Source organism: Saccoglossus kowalevskii, chromosome 12 (genome assembly GCF_978046115.1).
Source record: "Saccoglossus kowalevskii chromosome 12, keSacKowa6.1, whole genome shotgun sequence".
NCBI lineage: Eukaryota > Metazoa > Hemichordata > Enteropneusta > Harrimaniidae > Saccoglossus > Saccoglossus kowalevskii.
Genome location: NC_140652.1, coordinates 11,213,540 through 11,228,116, shown reverse-complemented (window position 1 = coordinate 11,228,116; position 14,577 = coordinate 11,213,540). Strand labels below are relative to the sequence as shown.

At 35.2% G+C, this 14,577-nt stretch overlaps 1 protein-coding gene across 1 annotated transcript in view; it reads left to right on the top strand.

Moving 5' to 3' along the window:
- Positions 1–14,182, top strand: part of LOC102806984 (transportin-3-like) — a 41,458-nt gene extending 27,276 nt beyond the window's left edge. Inside the window, exons 16-22 of the mRNA XM_085506413.1 lie at positions 347–548; positions 3,661–3,777; positions 7,341–7,435; positions 7,757–7,913; positions 8,828–8,995; positions 10,964–11,076; positions 11,642–14,182. Of these exons, the coding sequence (XP_085362539.1) occupies positions 347–548; positions 3,661–3,777; positions 7,341–7,435; positions 7,757–7,913; positions 8,828–8,995; positions 10,964–11,076; positions 11,642–11,702 (913 nt within the window). The 3' untranslated portion in view covers positions 11,703–14,182. The remainder of the gene's footprint in view (positions 1–346; positions 549–3,660; positions 3,778–7,340; positions 7,436–7,756; positions 7,914–8,827; positions 8,996–10,963; positions 11,077–11,641) is intronic.
- Positions 14,183–14,577: the final 395 nt, after the last annotated feature.

Below are 14,577 nucleotides of genomic sequence, written 5' to 3'. Positions count from 1 at the left end.
ACTGCTTGAACCTTTTCACCATCAGTTCCTTCTTTTCATCACAAATTCACAAAATAGTCCCGTGTGTAGTCTGCCCTTAAATATTGAAGAATATAAGAAAAAAACAGTCCCCATTTAGTCTACACTTTCCTTCAGAAGATTGGGACAAAAATATCCAAATTTTTGAGTTAAAATTGACTCAAATTTTGTCTGTTGGTTCCAAAATTATGGTTAATTTCCAGAAATATTGAAGAATGTAAGAAATAAGTCAGGTGGTGAAAAGACGACAGGACATATTGGTTTGATGTACACATTGTAATGGCAATATAAATTGGCAATATTCAGAGTTCATGCTTGTCTTTTATAGGTATGCCTCACCAACGGTTAAAAACGGTCAACCACATCCATGCCAACCTGTATTCCTTGAGGTTTGGCCAGTCTTATCAGAAGTTTTAAATAAATACAAATCCGATGACCGTATTATCGAGCGTTGTTGTCGGTGTTTGCGATTTGCTGTAAGGAATGTCGGCAAATGGTCAGCCGTGTTATTGACACCTTTAGTAACACAGGTAAGAGTTTTTGTGTTCGTCACGGTGATCGTATTTAATGATGCATAGTGGTAACCTTTTTATTAAACATCATTTTGTAGTCATTGCTAGAATATCGCGTAGTCTGTATGAAGACAATACAATGATTGTATTAACTGATGCGTAGTGGTGGTCAGTGCACCCCCATACTGCCTGAGTGCATACTTTGCAGCATTCTCATTATAACCTTATTTTTATATAACTCTTCCTACCACTCCCAAATGACAGCGAAAACTATTCATGGCTGCGAAATCATTTGAATTTGGGACATTCTATTTCAGTCACATGTTACAATGTTGCTGTGTCTGAAGTACACAAGAAAGCCTTTAAGGTAGAGATGCAGGTTTGTGGGCACTTGGAAGTGAAATTTTTTTTTTTTGCTTTTTATCCAAAAAGTCTTGGCTATAGACTGTTAAAATTTTGTAGAATTGTGAAAAGTGGAACATACTCAAAAAACGATTTTAAAATATAGATAACAGGTGCAAACATTCACTCTTTTGAATGCTTAGCAAGGCTGTACATAAATAATCAAAAAGAAACATGGTGAAAAAAAAAATGACAGGATCTCCATATTATGCACTATATTTAACTTTTAACAAAACGACAATACATTTAAATTTGGAACTGTTACAGCCATTTTAATTATGAGCATTAACAAACTTCTTACTGAGTGAATTGTTATGCAAATTAGCAATTATATCAGCTTCTTTTTAGTGCACATCCCAGAACTTTAAAAAAAAATAGCTCCTAGACGCTTTGACCTTTTGTTTTTAAATTTTCACAAATGATTGACAATGTGTTTATCTTCAAAACGCCGTCGGGGCATTGTTTTTGGTTGAACAGTGTTACAACAATCGTACAGACAACTAGCCTGGGTGTTAATTCATGCATAAACTTGAAGTAGTGAAATTTGAGCTGCTGCCCTGCAAAATTGACAACTGGTAGACAGTTTTCAAGACGGCACTTTCTTCGTAGTAAACAGATGTACCCATAAACCGATTTTGACAGGAAACAGAAGCATGGTTTAGAAGCTAATTTGTTTTAAATCACTTTTGACCAAAAAAGCACATTTTTGTGCATATTTCAAACTACAGTGTCCATAAAAAAAATACTAACAAAATTTTAAAATTCATACAATAAGCTTTCCGAAAATATATAGTTTTGTGGACAAGGGAGGTCATCTTGGTTTCCTAATTAACTAATTAAAATACCTGTCGGGTAAACTGCATCTCTACCTTAAGATGCATCCATAACACTAGACTGGCAAAGTCAGGACTTCTTTTTTGTTTACAAAAAGAAATAATTACTGGAGTAATAAACTTTCAATACTCTTTTATGGATTCGATTGCAAAGATAGATACTTTAACTCTCTAAGTGCGAAGGCGATGACGATACTTTCATCCATGTTTACTGAAAACAAGTCTATTTAAATGTCCAATGTATATAAGTAGTCTTTCAAAATCGCCAGGTCCTCAGAAGTGAAAGGTCACGTACATTAACATAATCAGCTGCACTCAGATTTGTTGTCAGTGCTAGTCAACAGCTTTTAATTAGCATAATCACCACAGTGATTCTGCTCCGTTTTTCATTCCAATGCAGGGAGTCCCCTGCAGATGCGTCCAGTCGGGATTCCTTTCGCGGTTACGCTAGTTATCGCGATCACGCTTAAAAAGGCTAAATTGACAATTACTGTAGAATACTTTATTTTCGCTTGGAATTTATTTTCTCTATTTTCACTGAAGGGGTGATTCCGTGAAAATAAAATCCAGCGAATATACTTTTTTTCCTACATTTTACATTAAACTCATCAAAAATCAGTGAAAATAAATTCCATACAAAACGCCAAAAAGCCTTTTCAGCGAAAATTAATTCCAGCGAAAATAAAGTATTTCACAGTAATTGTATTTTTTATGTAAAACAAAAAAGAAGTCCCGCCTTTGCCAGTTTACCATAACACTTGAACATGTTAGTACGCCAGTTTACAGACGAGTGACTTCTGGTGTTTTCCCAGCCAGATATAATAATGTTAGGTTCTTACGAGCGACCACCACAATATCCGCAGGGTTCTCTTCCAAGGATAATCTTACAACTCCCTACTCATTGTGGACAAACAATAGAGCATTGTTCTAACAATGAACAGATTACAATACCATATTAACACATGCTATTGTTATCTAAGATGTTTTTCTTGAGTAAACATTACAAGTAACGGACCCAATTGACACTTTATGAATCGTTGCTGCCTCTGCAGTGCTGTCTATCTTTGCAGTATTTTAATAATAACTTATTATACATCTTTGTGTTGATGTAAATATTTCAAATTATCAAATTTTTTTTAACAGGGTCATAACTTTATTTGACACCAAGTTTTTGTGATAATACAATGCGGCTGATCCAAGTTGTTATTGGCGATCATTTTCTATTGTCTTCTGTGGAAAAAGCTAAAAATACTCCAACACTTGTGCAATGACGTTATATGAAATGATTCAGTGAAAATAAAATCCAGCAAATATACCTTTTTTTCTATTATTTACATTCAACTCAAAAGTCTTTTCAGAAAAAATTAATTCCAGCTAAAATAAATTATTTTACAGTACATGAAGTACCAACAGGTCTAGTCTATGTAACCATGTGTTATATGAGTGGTAGACTTACAATATGAATGCTGACTTCCCCCTCCTTCCAAAAAATAAGATTTATTAACACATCGCTTGCTACATGTGTACCCACTGTGGTCTTCACCAGGTGATTTAATACAGAATTTTTTTTTCAATTTATAAACACTTAAATTATGGCATGGGTGTTCTGTGATATTCTGTGTATTTGTAACATATTTGTTATATTATTCTGCAATCGTGGATGTCCCTTGAAAGAATGGACCACATGTACTGACTACAACGTCTCCAATTCTCACATAGTCAACACAAAGTAACTTTTAGCCGCTTCTCCCTAAATCAAACTACTTACAGTTTAAATGATCGACAGCCCCCAGTACAATATCTTAGAGATGGCTTAGGTTTGATTGCTGAATCATTGTACATATTACCTGGTATGACACAAATTTTTTAACATTTTTTGTTCTTTCTGGTTTCAGATGGTGAACGTTTATCAACAACATCATCATTCATGTTTTTTATATCTGGGTAGTATATTAGTTGATGAATACGGTGACGATCAAAGTTGTACACAGGGATTATTGGACATGTTGCAGGTAAATATGACATGATATTGCCCTCTGTGTGACTGGATGAATGATTTGGGGTGTATATATGCATTATTGAATATGTGAATATTACATATTATATTATACCAGTATATTGATAGTGTTAATCCATTGATTTGATTGGTCCAAACACAAAATTTGCATATGCAATCCATGGTATATTGGCTGATAATGCACGGCTAAACCAAGTGGCCCTGGAACATGAATTGACTACAGGTTTAATACGAAAATACATAAAACCGGTATTATTTGATTTTTAGGGAAATATAGTGGTTGGATTTTGGGAGAATATTGAAAAAAATACTGAATTAAAAACATCTGAAAAGTTATATAACCATAATATTGCTTTTTGTTAATGGTGGGATCCAAGTTGTGAGCGTCGGTCGTTGGGTGATTGTCGTTCGCCACACAAACCTAAACCACCGTCCCTCAACACCGTGAGGTGCCTAAACGAACGCCAGAATGCTGTGTTCTCCGTGTTGTGACTTTCAGATGGATTGCGAACCTCCAACAAAGAAAACATGATCTTTAAGTACTAGATAAGATTGAGGGATTGAAGGACAAAAAAATGCAAAAAACTATGAGTCACAGGCAAAAATGTAAGCCACCAATAACAACTGGTGTCCCATAGCTGCATTCGAATTCTAGCTGACAAAATTGCAGTGAAATTGCACCCGGGTAATTTCCATCTGTTTCAAAGAACACGCAACAACGTAGGATTCGATGACGATATATGGTATTGTAATTCTCCACTATGGGTAAATAAATTAGAGGAGATGATGAAGGTAATTTCGAAAGCTGCAGATTTGTGCCGAGTGTACACCAACCACTGCATTAGAGCGACGGCGTGCAAAGTCTTTCTTTCGGCCGGAGTTGAGACAAGGCATATCATGTACATGTCACAAAAACAATGCGAGAATCCGATCTTACACCATCAAACTTACCCCAGAACAACGACAAAACTTGTCAGTCATACTGTCACAAAACTTTGGTTATACCAAAGGTATCCAGGTCAGATGTTGGAACTGAAGTCGCATCCCGCCACGTCTCAAATTTCGGTCGAACCAAGTACCGCTAAACGTCAAGTAATCCACAGTTACAAGTAGTATGATGAGTCACAAAACCGGTTTATTTCACAACTGTACTTTCAATGGGCAAATTACAATCCAAATTGTACAAAAACCGGAATGAAAACGTGGAAAATCCGTTGTTTTAATGATTCAAACTGTACACGACCCTGTATTTCAAATCGCAGTCAGTAAAAGGTCAGAAAGGTCATCTTTTGTTATGCTAATTTGTGTGTTTATGCTGCTCTATTCACCGTGAATACGTTTCTTTTTCATGCGGAATAAAAATTAGTTTGTATTCAATTTGAACTGTGTTGCGCATGTAATTTTTGTATGCATTCAGCGTACAACTACATACTATTCTTATAAATATTCATGTTCAAGGGCCATAATCATGATCTTTTAGTAGATGAAAGTAAACTCTTTTTAGTCCCCGTTCGGACGTAGTCCGAAAACGGGGACTTATGTTTTGCCCTGTGTGCGTCCGTCCGTGATCACCTGTATCTCGAACATGCATGGACCGATTAAGTTCAAACTTCACTCATACATCACACATTATATGGGACATATGCACATGCATTTTTTTCATGATCCGATTAACGATAGCCGAATAGCGGCCATTTTAAGGCCGAAAATGCATCAAAATCGCACATTTTCACCATTCCGGACCCGGATCTCAGTTATGCATGGACGGATTTCATTCAAATTTGGTACATACATTAAACATAATAGGACCTTGATGCACGTCATTTTTTTTTTTCGGATCAAGTTCGAAATGGCCGACTGACGGCCATTTTGTTTTAAAGAATTCAGTTCTGGATCCGTATCCGAGACATGTCTGGATTGATCAAGTTCAAACTTCACACACACAAGGTACATCATGTCACAAATATGTATGTGCATTTGTTTCATGATCTCATTAACGATAGCCAAATGGGGGCCGCTTTAAGGCCGAAAATGCATTGAAATCGCACATTTTCACCATTCCGGACCCGGATCTCAGTTATGCATGGACAGATTTCGTTCAAATTTGGTACATACATTAAACATAATAGGACCTTGATGCACGTCATTTTTTTTTCCGGATCAAGTTCGAAATGGCCGACTGGCGGCCATTTTGTTTTAAAGAATTCAGTTCTGGATCCGTATCTGAGACATGCTTGGATTGATCGAGTTCAAACTTCACACACACACACACAAGGTACATCATGTCACAAATATGTATGTGCATTTGTTTCATGATCTCATTAACGATAGCCAAATGGCGACCGCTTTAAGGCCGAAAATGCATTGAAATCGCACATTTTCACCATTCCGGACTCGGATCTCAGTTATGCATGGACGGATTTCATTCAAATTTGGTACATACATTAAACATAATAGCACCTTGATGCACGTCATTTTTTTTTTTCGGATCAAGTTCGAAATGGCCGACTGGTGGCCATTTTGTTTTAAAGATTTCAGTTCTGGATCCGTATCCGAGACATGTCTGGATTGATCAAGTTCAAACTTCACACACACAAGGTACATCATGTCACCAATATGTGTGTGCATTTGTTTCACGATCTCATTAACGATAGCCAAATGGGGGCCGCTTTAAGGCCGAAAATGCATTGAAATCGCACATTTTCACCATTCCGGACCCGGATCTCAGTTATGCATGGACAGATTTCGTTCAAATTTGGTACATACATTAAACATAATAGGACCTTGATGCACGTCATTTTTTTTTCGGATCAAGTTAGAAATGGCCGACTGGCGGCCATTTTGTTAAAGAATTCAGTTCTGGATCCGTATATCCAAGACATGTCTGGATTGATCAAGTTCAAACTTCACACACACATGGTACATCATGTCACAAATAGATATGTGCATTTGTTTCATGATCCGCTTAACAATAGCTGAATGATGGCCATTTTAAGGCTGAAAATGCATCAAAATCACTTATTTTCACAATTCCGGAACCGGATCTCAGTCATGCATGGATGGATTTTGTTCAGATTTAGTACAATGTGTTGTACATATGCAGGTGCATTTCGGTCATGATCTGCTTTGAATGTATATGTCACTCAAATATGAACGGAACGGGGACGTGTCATTGACAATGACTTGTTTTTTACTAGTTTTATCGAATTGTCAATATACTGGTATAATATAATAGCAATAACCCCCCGCCGAAGTTGGGTATACCACTTGATATTGCACAATTCACTCAATATATGCACTCGCCTGCGGCTCGTGCATATGTCGTGAATTGTGCAATATCTCGTGGTATGCCCGCCTTCGTCAGGGGGTTATTGCTTAAATATTGTCCTCTATTATTTGATGAATGTGTTGATGATTAGGGGTGAATACACAAATATTTACAGGTAAATATCACATGATTATTGCCTTGTAAATTTAAGGTGGTTTTGGGTAAATAATTTATTCACTAGACTTTATTGTCATCATAATGAAGGCGTGTCATTAATAATTTCCTTGCAGGCATTTTGTATACCTACCTTTTTACTTTTACAACAAAACAATGGTTTTCGAGATCATCCCGATACAGTAGATGATTTGTTCAGACTTGCAACACGGTAAGTTTAATATGAGAAAATTAAAATGGAGTTTTCTATAAATTTAATCTTGTTTTTGCAAATATGTTTAATTTGAGCTAATTATACTAATTACATTTTAGCAATTTCAGCATAAAGTTGTTCACATAATGCCATTGTTATATTTTGTTGCTATTTTATAATTTGAAGTAAATTTTAGCTGACTTAGAACTAGCTTAGCTGGCTTTGAAAACCACCATATACTATATCTACAGTACAGTCTAAGTGTGACTTAACATTTAGCTAGATTTCAGCTGACTTAAATTTAGTTATCCTATAATGCGACATTGTTTCTGTTCTCAGGTTTTTACAAAGATGTACAATAGCGTTTTTACAGTTCAGTATTTTGTCAGCACTGCTAGAATGTGGGCTTGCAGCAATATCCTTAGAACACAGAGATGCCAATGCATCCGTCATGAAATTCTTTAGAGATCTTATTTATTCTTCAACGGGTAATGAGGTAAGATTTTCTTGTCAACAGCTTCATGTTGTTTTGTTAATACTATAAATTTTACTTCTCAACAATAAGTTTTACTCACATTGCATCTGTCGCTATGGGAAACCATCTCGAAAATGATGCAGCACAACCACCCTTCTAGGTTGCATTCCTTCTTTGCCAATCTGTGTCATACTTGTACCCTCTGACCATCAAATGTTGAGATTGTGGATTGTTAATGAGGTATTAGATTTGTCAGTTTTGAAGCTATATTTGTAAACAAAGTGGTTGCCACTTGTCAGGAATTCTGGTATCACCATCATTCTTTCAAATGCTGGTAAAGGTGGTGATTTTTGTAGTTGAGGTTGGCATCCTGGGACCCTGTTGAAAACACTTCTTTGAGCAATACCAATCACAAGGATTACAAATTACTGTGGGCAGGGTCTCACTTTGATCCAGCTTTCAGACAGGGTTTTGAATCATTTATTTGCTACTATTAGTGTTCAGTGGCAGGGTTGAAGTTTTTTTTTTTTGTCTTATTGACCAAGTATGTTATAATTGATATAAAGTTGTGTTTTGTATGACTACAATTCCAATAATTTACTTATCGCTTTGTGCGAGATCTCGCAAGACTGTTAAATTTGCCTAGCAACCGGTTGCTATTCACGTGATACAGGTCAAGCTTTGATTCAGACAAATGGTTGTGTCTCGTGTCATGCATTGATTTTTTGAGTGATTTCTTGCATCCTTTCCATGTTTTTCGACCCTGGCTGACTTCGATAGAATTATGGTGCCACAGCTGGCTGTGGTGACCACTGCATTTTAATTTAAAAAGACATACAGCTTATTTTGGAGACTGCATGGATACAGTGTTACATTTAATAATATTTGATTAGTGTATTCTTTTATAAATTCATTCATATTTATTTGTTTATCAGGACAAAGATGATTACGATGTGAGAAAAAATTTGGTCCATTCAGTTTATAGTAAATACGGTGAACAGCTGGTGAATAATTTAGTGCAAGCAGTGGTCTTCAGTCTACCTACATATATGATGCCTGATATTGCTGATGTGATTTATGAACTCATGCTTTTTGATAGGCCGGTGAGTAGATGTGAATATCATGCGTTAACATTATTGTGTGTAAACATGCGACTAACATGTTATCGTGTGTGAACATGCGACTAACATGTTATCGTGTGTGAACATGCGACTAACATGTTATCGTGTGTTAACATGTGACTAACATGTTATTGTGTGTTAACATGTGGCTAACATGTTATTGTGTGTTAACATGTGACTAACATGTTATTGTGTGTTTACATGTGACTAACATGTTATTGTGTGTTAACATGTGACTAACATGTTATTGTGTGTTAACATGTGACTAACATGTTATCGTGTGTTAACATGTGACTAACATGTTATTGTGTGTTAACATGTGACTAACATGCTGTGTGTTAACAATTGACTTGCATGTTATCATGTGTTAACATGTGACTAACATGTTATCGTGTGTTAACATGCGACTAACATATTATCGTGTGTTAACATGTGACTAACATGCTGTGTGTTAACAATTGACTTGCATGTTATCATGTGTTAACATGTGACAACATGTGACTAACATGTTATCATGTGTGAACATGCGACTAACATGTTATCGTGTGTGAACATGCGACTAACATGTTATCGTGTGTTAACATGTGACTAACATGTTATTGTGTGTTAACATGTGACTAACATGCTGTGTGTTAACAATTGACTTGCATGTTATCATGTGTTAACATGTGACTAACATGTTATCGTGTGTTAACATGCGACTAACATGTTATTGTGTGTTAACATGTGACTAACATGCTGTGTGTTAACAATTGACTTGCATGTTATCATGTGTTAACATGTGACTAACATGTTATTGTGTGTGAACATGCGACTAACATGTTATTGTGTGTTAACATGTGACTAACATGCTGTGTGTTAACAATTGACTTGCATGTTATCATGTGTTAACATGCGACTAACATGTTATCGTGTGTGAACATGCGACTAACATGTTATCGTGTGTTAACATGCGACTAACATGTTATTGTGTGTTAACATGTGACAACATGCGACTAACATGTTATCGTGTGTTAACATGTGACAACATGCGACTAACATGTTATTGTGTGTTAACATGTGTTAACTTGCGACAAACATGTTATCGTGTGTAACATGCGACTAACATGTTATTGTGTGTTAACATGTGACTAACATGCTGTGTGTTAACAAGTGACTTGCATGTTATCATGTGTTAACATGTGGCTAACATGTTATCGTGTGTGAACATGCGACTAACATGTTATCGTGTGTGAACATGCGACTACCATGTTATCGTGTGTTAACATGCGACTACCATGTTATCGTGTGTTAACATGCGACTACCATGTTATCGTGTGTTAACATGCGACTAACATGTTATTGTGTGTTAATATGTGACTAACATGCTGTGTGTTAACAAGTGACTTACATGTTATCATGTGTTAACATGTGGCTAACATGTTATTAACATGTTATCGTGTGTAAACATGCAACTAACATGTTATCGTGTATGAACATGTGACTAACATGTTATTGTGTGTAAAATTGCGACTAACATGTTATTATGTGTGAACATGTGACTAACATGTTATTTTGTGTGAACATGCAACTAACATGTTATCGTGTGTTAACATGTGACTACCATGTGACAACATGTGACTACCATGTTATGTGTTAACATGCGAATAACATATAACATATACTAACGTAGTTGTTATTGTGATTAACACGTCGTTGTACTATGTTAGCATATATCTGACATATAGTGAAAAGGAAATCCATTAATGCATCAAATTAATCTACTAATTCCTCTCTCTTGCCAAAATCCAATGTTGAATGCTGGGTTCCTCCACAGCTTTATTTCATTCACCGATTTGGCAATTATTACAAAATTATTACAAACATTTCAGTACTGCCATCAAAAACACATTCCCTATGTCTTTTCTAAACCTTCATTAATAAAATCTAAATAAAATATTATTATTTCAGAGTGTCTGTCGATGGTTGGAAGCAGCTTTAAAAGCGTTGCCAACGGAGACAACCACTGGTGCAGTCACTGCCACTCATAAACAGTTAACTGAGTTTCATAAACAAGTTACAAGGTATGTTATATGGAGCAGTTTGGTTGTAGGCAAAATGAGGACAAATAAAATCTGAATTCAGTTTGATTGATGGTTTTAAACAAGATGTAAAATTAAAAATGTGAATATTAATGAGAGACCAAGTTTTTCCGAGCCGCTCATCGGAGAATCAATTTTGTAACTGGCACTTTTTCTGTGTTCTTGTCTCCAACATTGTTCACCAATGTCAACTTCAAACACCATCCACAAAATTACTTTTTATAGTTAGCTCTTTACAACAGAAAATGAAAACTAACTAAATGATTTGGTATGCTATGAATATAATATTTGGTTTTAGTACACTTTTATTAGGGATACGCTGTTAATAGGGCAAATATGGTAATAAAACATTATTAGGACAATGTCACAGTAGAATGCAAACTCGGATGTAACGTTGTGTGTGCAGGGTCTTGTCAGACATCACTATGCTGAAGAAAAAAATGATGCAACAGTGTGTCAGCCTATTGGTAGAGTTCTTTGACTGATTGCTTGCTTTAAACCAGCAATAAACCAAATCCTATACTGTTTTGTTTTGTTTTTTTCACAGCGCTGAAGATCAGAAAAAAGTTTCCTATGCACTAAGGGACTTCGCCAGACTTTACAGATAGTATACACTGCTCTATAACTTGGCTGGCTTTCCTGTAACCAAATAAATTGCTTATTTTTGATCAGCTCTTCTGTGATGACTGGATTAAAAAATACTCTATGCCTAGTACAGTTACTCAAAATGTTATACCTGACCTTTGACCTCCTGCCCAGAGCTGAATAGTGGTTGCATTTCAAACAAGCTTTTGACTTGAAATATGAAATATAGTAATATATGCATGCCCAAAATTATGGAGAAAGATGTAAATTCTAGTATTCAAAACAATTTTAGCCTAAAACATAAGTAAAAACAATCAACGTATTCAGAAATACTTTCCCACCGAGGAGTGTTCATGTTTGGTTGATCCACGGAATCCCTAGTTTTATACTTCTTGTTTTCAAACAGCGGGTCACTTTGGGGGAAATGTCTGCATTTTACTGGAAAAAAGGTAAATATTTTGCCTTACGTGTTTGTAAAGCTATGAGCTGTGATTTTTGGAATTTTTTTTTCCTTGTGTTTTTAATGCCTTGATACTGAGCTGAAGTGAACACACATACTGTAAAACTTTAGAATATACAAGCTGTGTGCAGGTGAACAACATCTAACCAGCTTTGGTTGAAGGATTAAAAAAATTATTTTTAATTTTCAGTGTGATAATATTTAATGTATATCCCATAATGCATTGCGTATATGCATAATAAGAATAGTGTACAGAAAAATGAATTCAGCTCAATTGCCCTCTTTACTGTGAAATGTACAAACCCACACCATGGATCTGCCCCCAATAACTGGCTCTGTGGAATCATACCATCATCAATATGCCATGTTACAGGACGTACTGTAAAATACTTTATTTCCGCTTGGAATTTATTTTTGTCTATTTTCGCTGAAGGTGTGATTCTGTAAAAATAAAATCCAGTGAATATACTTTTTTTTCTATATTTCACATTCAACTCAGTGAAAATAAAATCCACACAAAACTCCCAAAAAGTTTTTTCAGCGAAAATTAATTCCAGCTAAAATAAAGTATTCTACAGTATAGTATAATGTGTGCGCTGATTTGGTCTCGCTATTGAATAGATAAAATGTTAGGGGATGCAGTTTTTGCATACTGAGAATTAAATTTGGAATTTTGCAAGAATTCAAAATACAAGACATGCTCAAGTCTACAGTTTCTTCAGTTAGTATACACATTCTTTTATATCAGAAACTGTTACATGCCACTCCCTAGCGCATAGAGCTCCGGGAAAAAATACATTTATTACAATCTTGCATATCATGCTGACTCCATGACGAGAAGAATGAGCACGTAACTGAAAATGGATAATAACTTCAAAATTTAAAAAACAACTCAAACAGCGTTAACCACTATCTGAAGTATGTAAGGTTCTCTCAGTCTTCCCAGAAGTCTGTGTAATATGAAGATGGTGTTCCAGTTGCATGCACATCATTAGATGCGTTCAAGCGAGTAAAACGAGAACAAATTTCTTCGAATATTGCACCAAATAATACTTTCAATCTATGCATATTTTGTCATAAAATATTTTGATTGAAAGTTGTATAAAATGTTACACACTGAGAAAACAAATATATGCATTTTCACTTTACATCCTGGAATGTATTTTTTTTCAGACGTTGTGTTGTACTTCTCACTACACACTACCCACGCATCCCTTGCTCTTATTTTTACCCTTGAATGCCAAAGTCAACTTTGTCGCTTTTTACAAAACAAAACCACACAATTTGTTTTCATTTCAACCTATAGTTGGAAATTTGTGGCATCAACATTTTGGTCAAAAACAGTATCTGTTGAACAATATGTTAGGTGCATTTGAAGTGCCAAGCTCATTTAAATGAAACATGTATTTCTGATAAAAACATACAAACAATCTCTTTCAACACATTCACTTTGGGATGTGTGATTCAAAAACAAAGTGCATTGTATTGCTTTTTTCTTTTTAATTAAATTGTTTTTGTTTTTTTAGATATTTATTTTAACTTGTATTGCATCCAATCTTTGTTGAACGGCATACTGTTTGAAAAATTTAATTTTACTGAATTCTCGCTTATTCTAATATGGTCAAATATTTGAGGTTCAGTTTTGATCGCTGACAACTACCTTTAATCTATTGCAATTATTATAGAAAAAAAAATAACATTCCTGGTTGCTAAATTGTGTTCGTAATGTCCACAATGATACTAAACATATAAAAACTTTGCTTTTCACCAAGAAGGCAAGAACATTTTTTTTTTTTACTGTTGAATGCTAATTTTTTGATGTGCGGGATGGTTACTGTAAATACTAGATTTCATATGACACCATTAGAAAAGATCACGTGTCATGCCAGCTCTGGTGAATACTTAATTTTAATACTGCTTGCTGTAAAAAAACAACTTTTAGAAAAAATGCATTGTTTTCAAGTAAGCTGTCTGTTTTTGATGCATTTCATTGTCTTTATTTTCAATGCATTTTTTTGTTTCAGTAAATTTTCATTATTACAACATTGTGTGTATTTTCTTAGCTATGTGATTGATAACCTTCTGTTATAGAGTCCAGTTTGCCATCAGTTTAAGAAAATAGTTGTCCAGTGAGATAAAAAAAAAAAGCATGATCATTAGACTGGCAAAGTCGGGACTTCTTTTTTGTTTTTCAAAAAGAAATAATTGTTCTTTTAGTCCTTTTAGCGTGATCTGGAAAACTAACCTGACCGCTAAAGAAATCCCGACTGGACGCATATGCGGGCATTTGACTGCTATTAATTATTCATGATGTCATGATTATTCATGAGTGGGTTTGTGAAAGTAAACATAACCTTTTACAATGTAAAGGTTGATTTGATTGCAAAGATGGATACTTGCTAAGTGCAAAGGCGATACTTTCATCCATGTTTACTGAA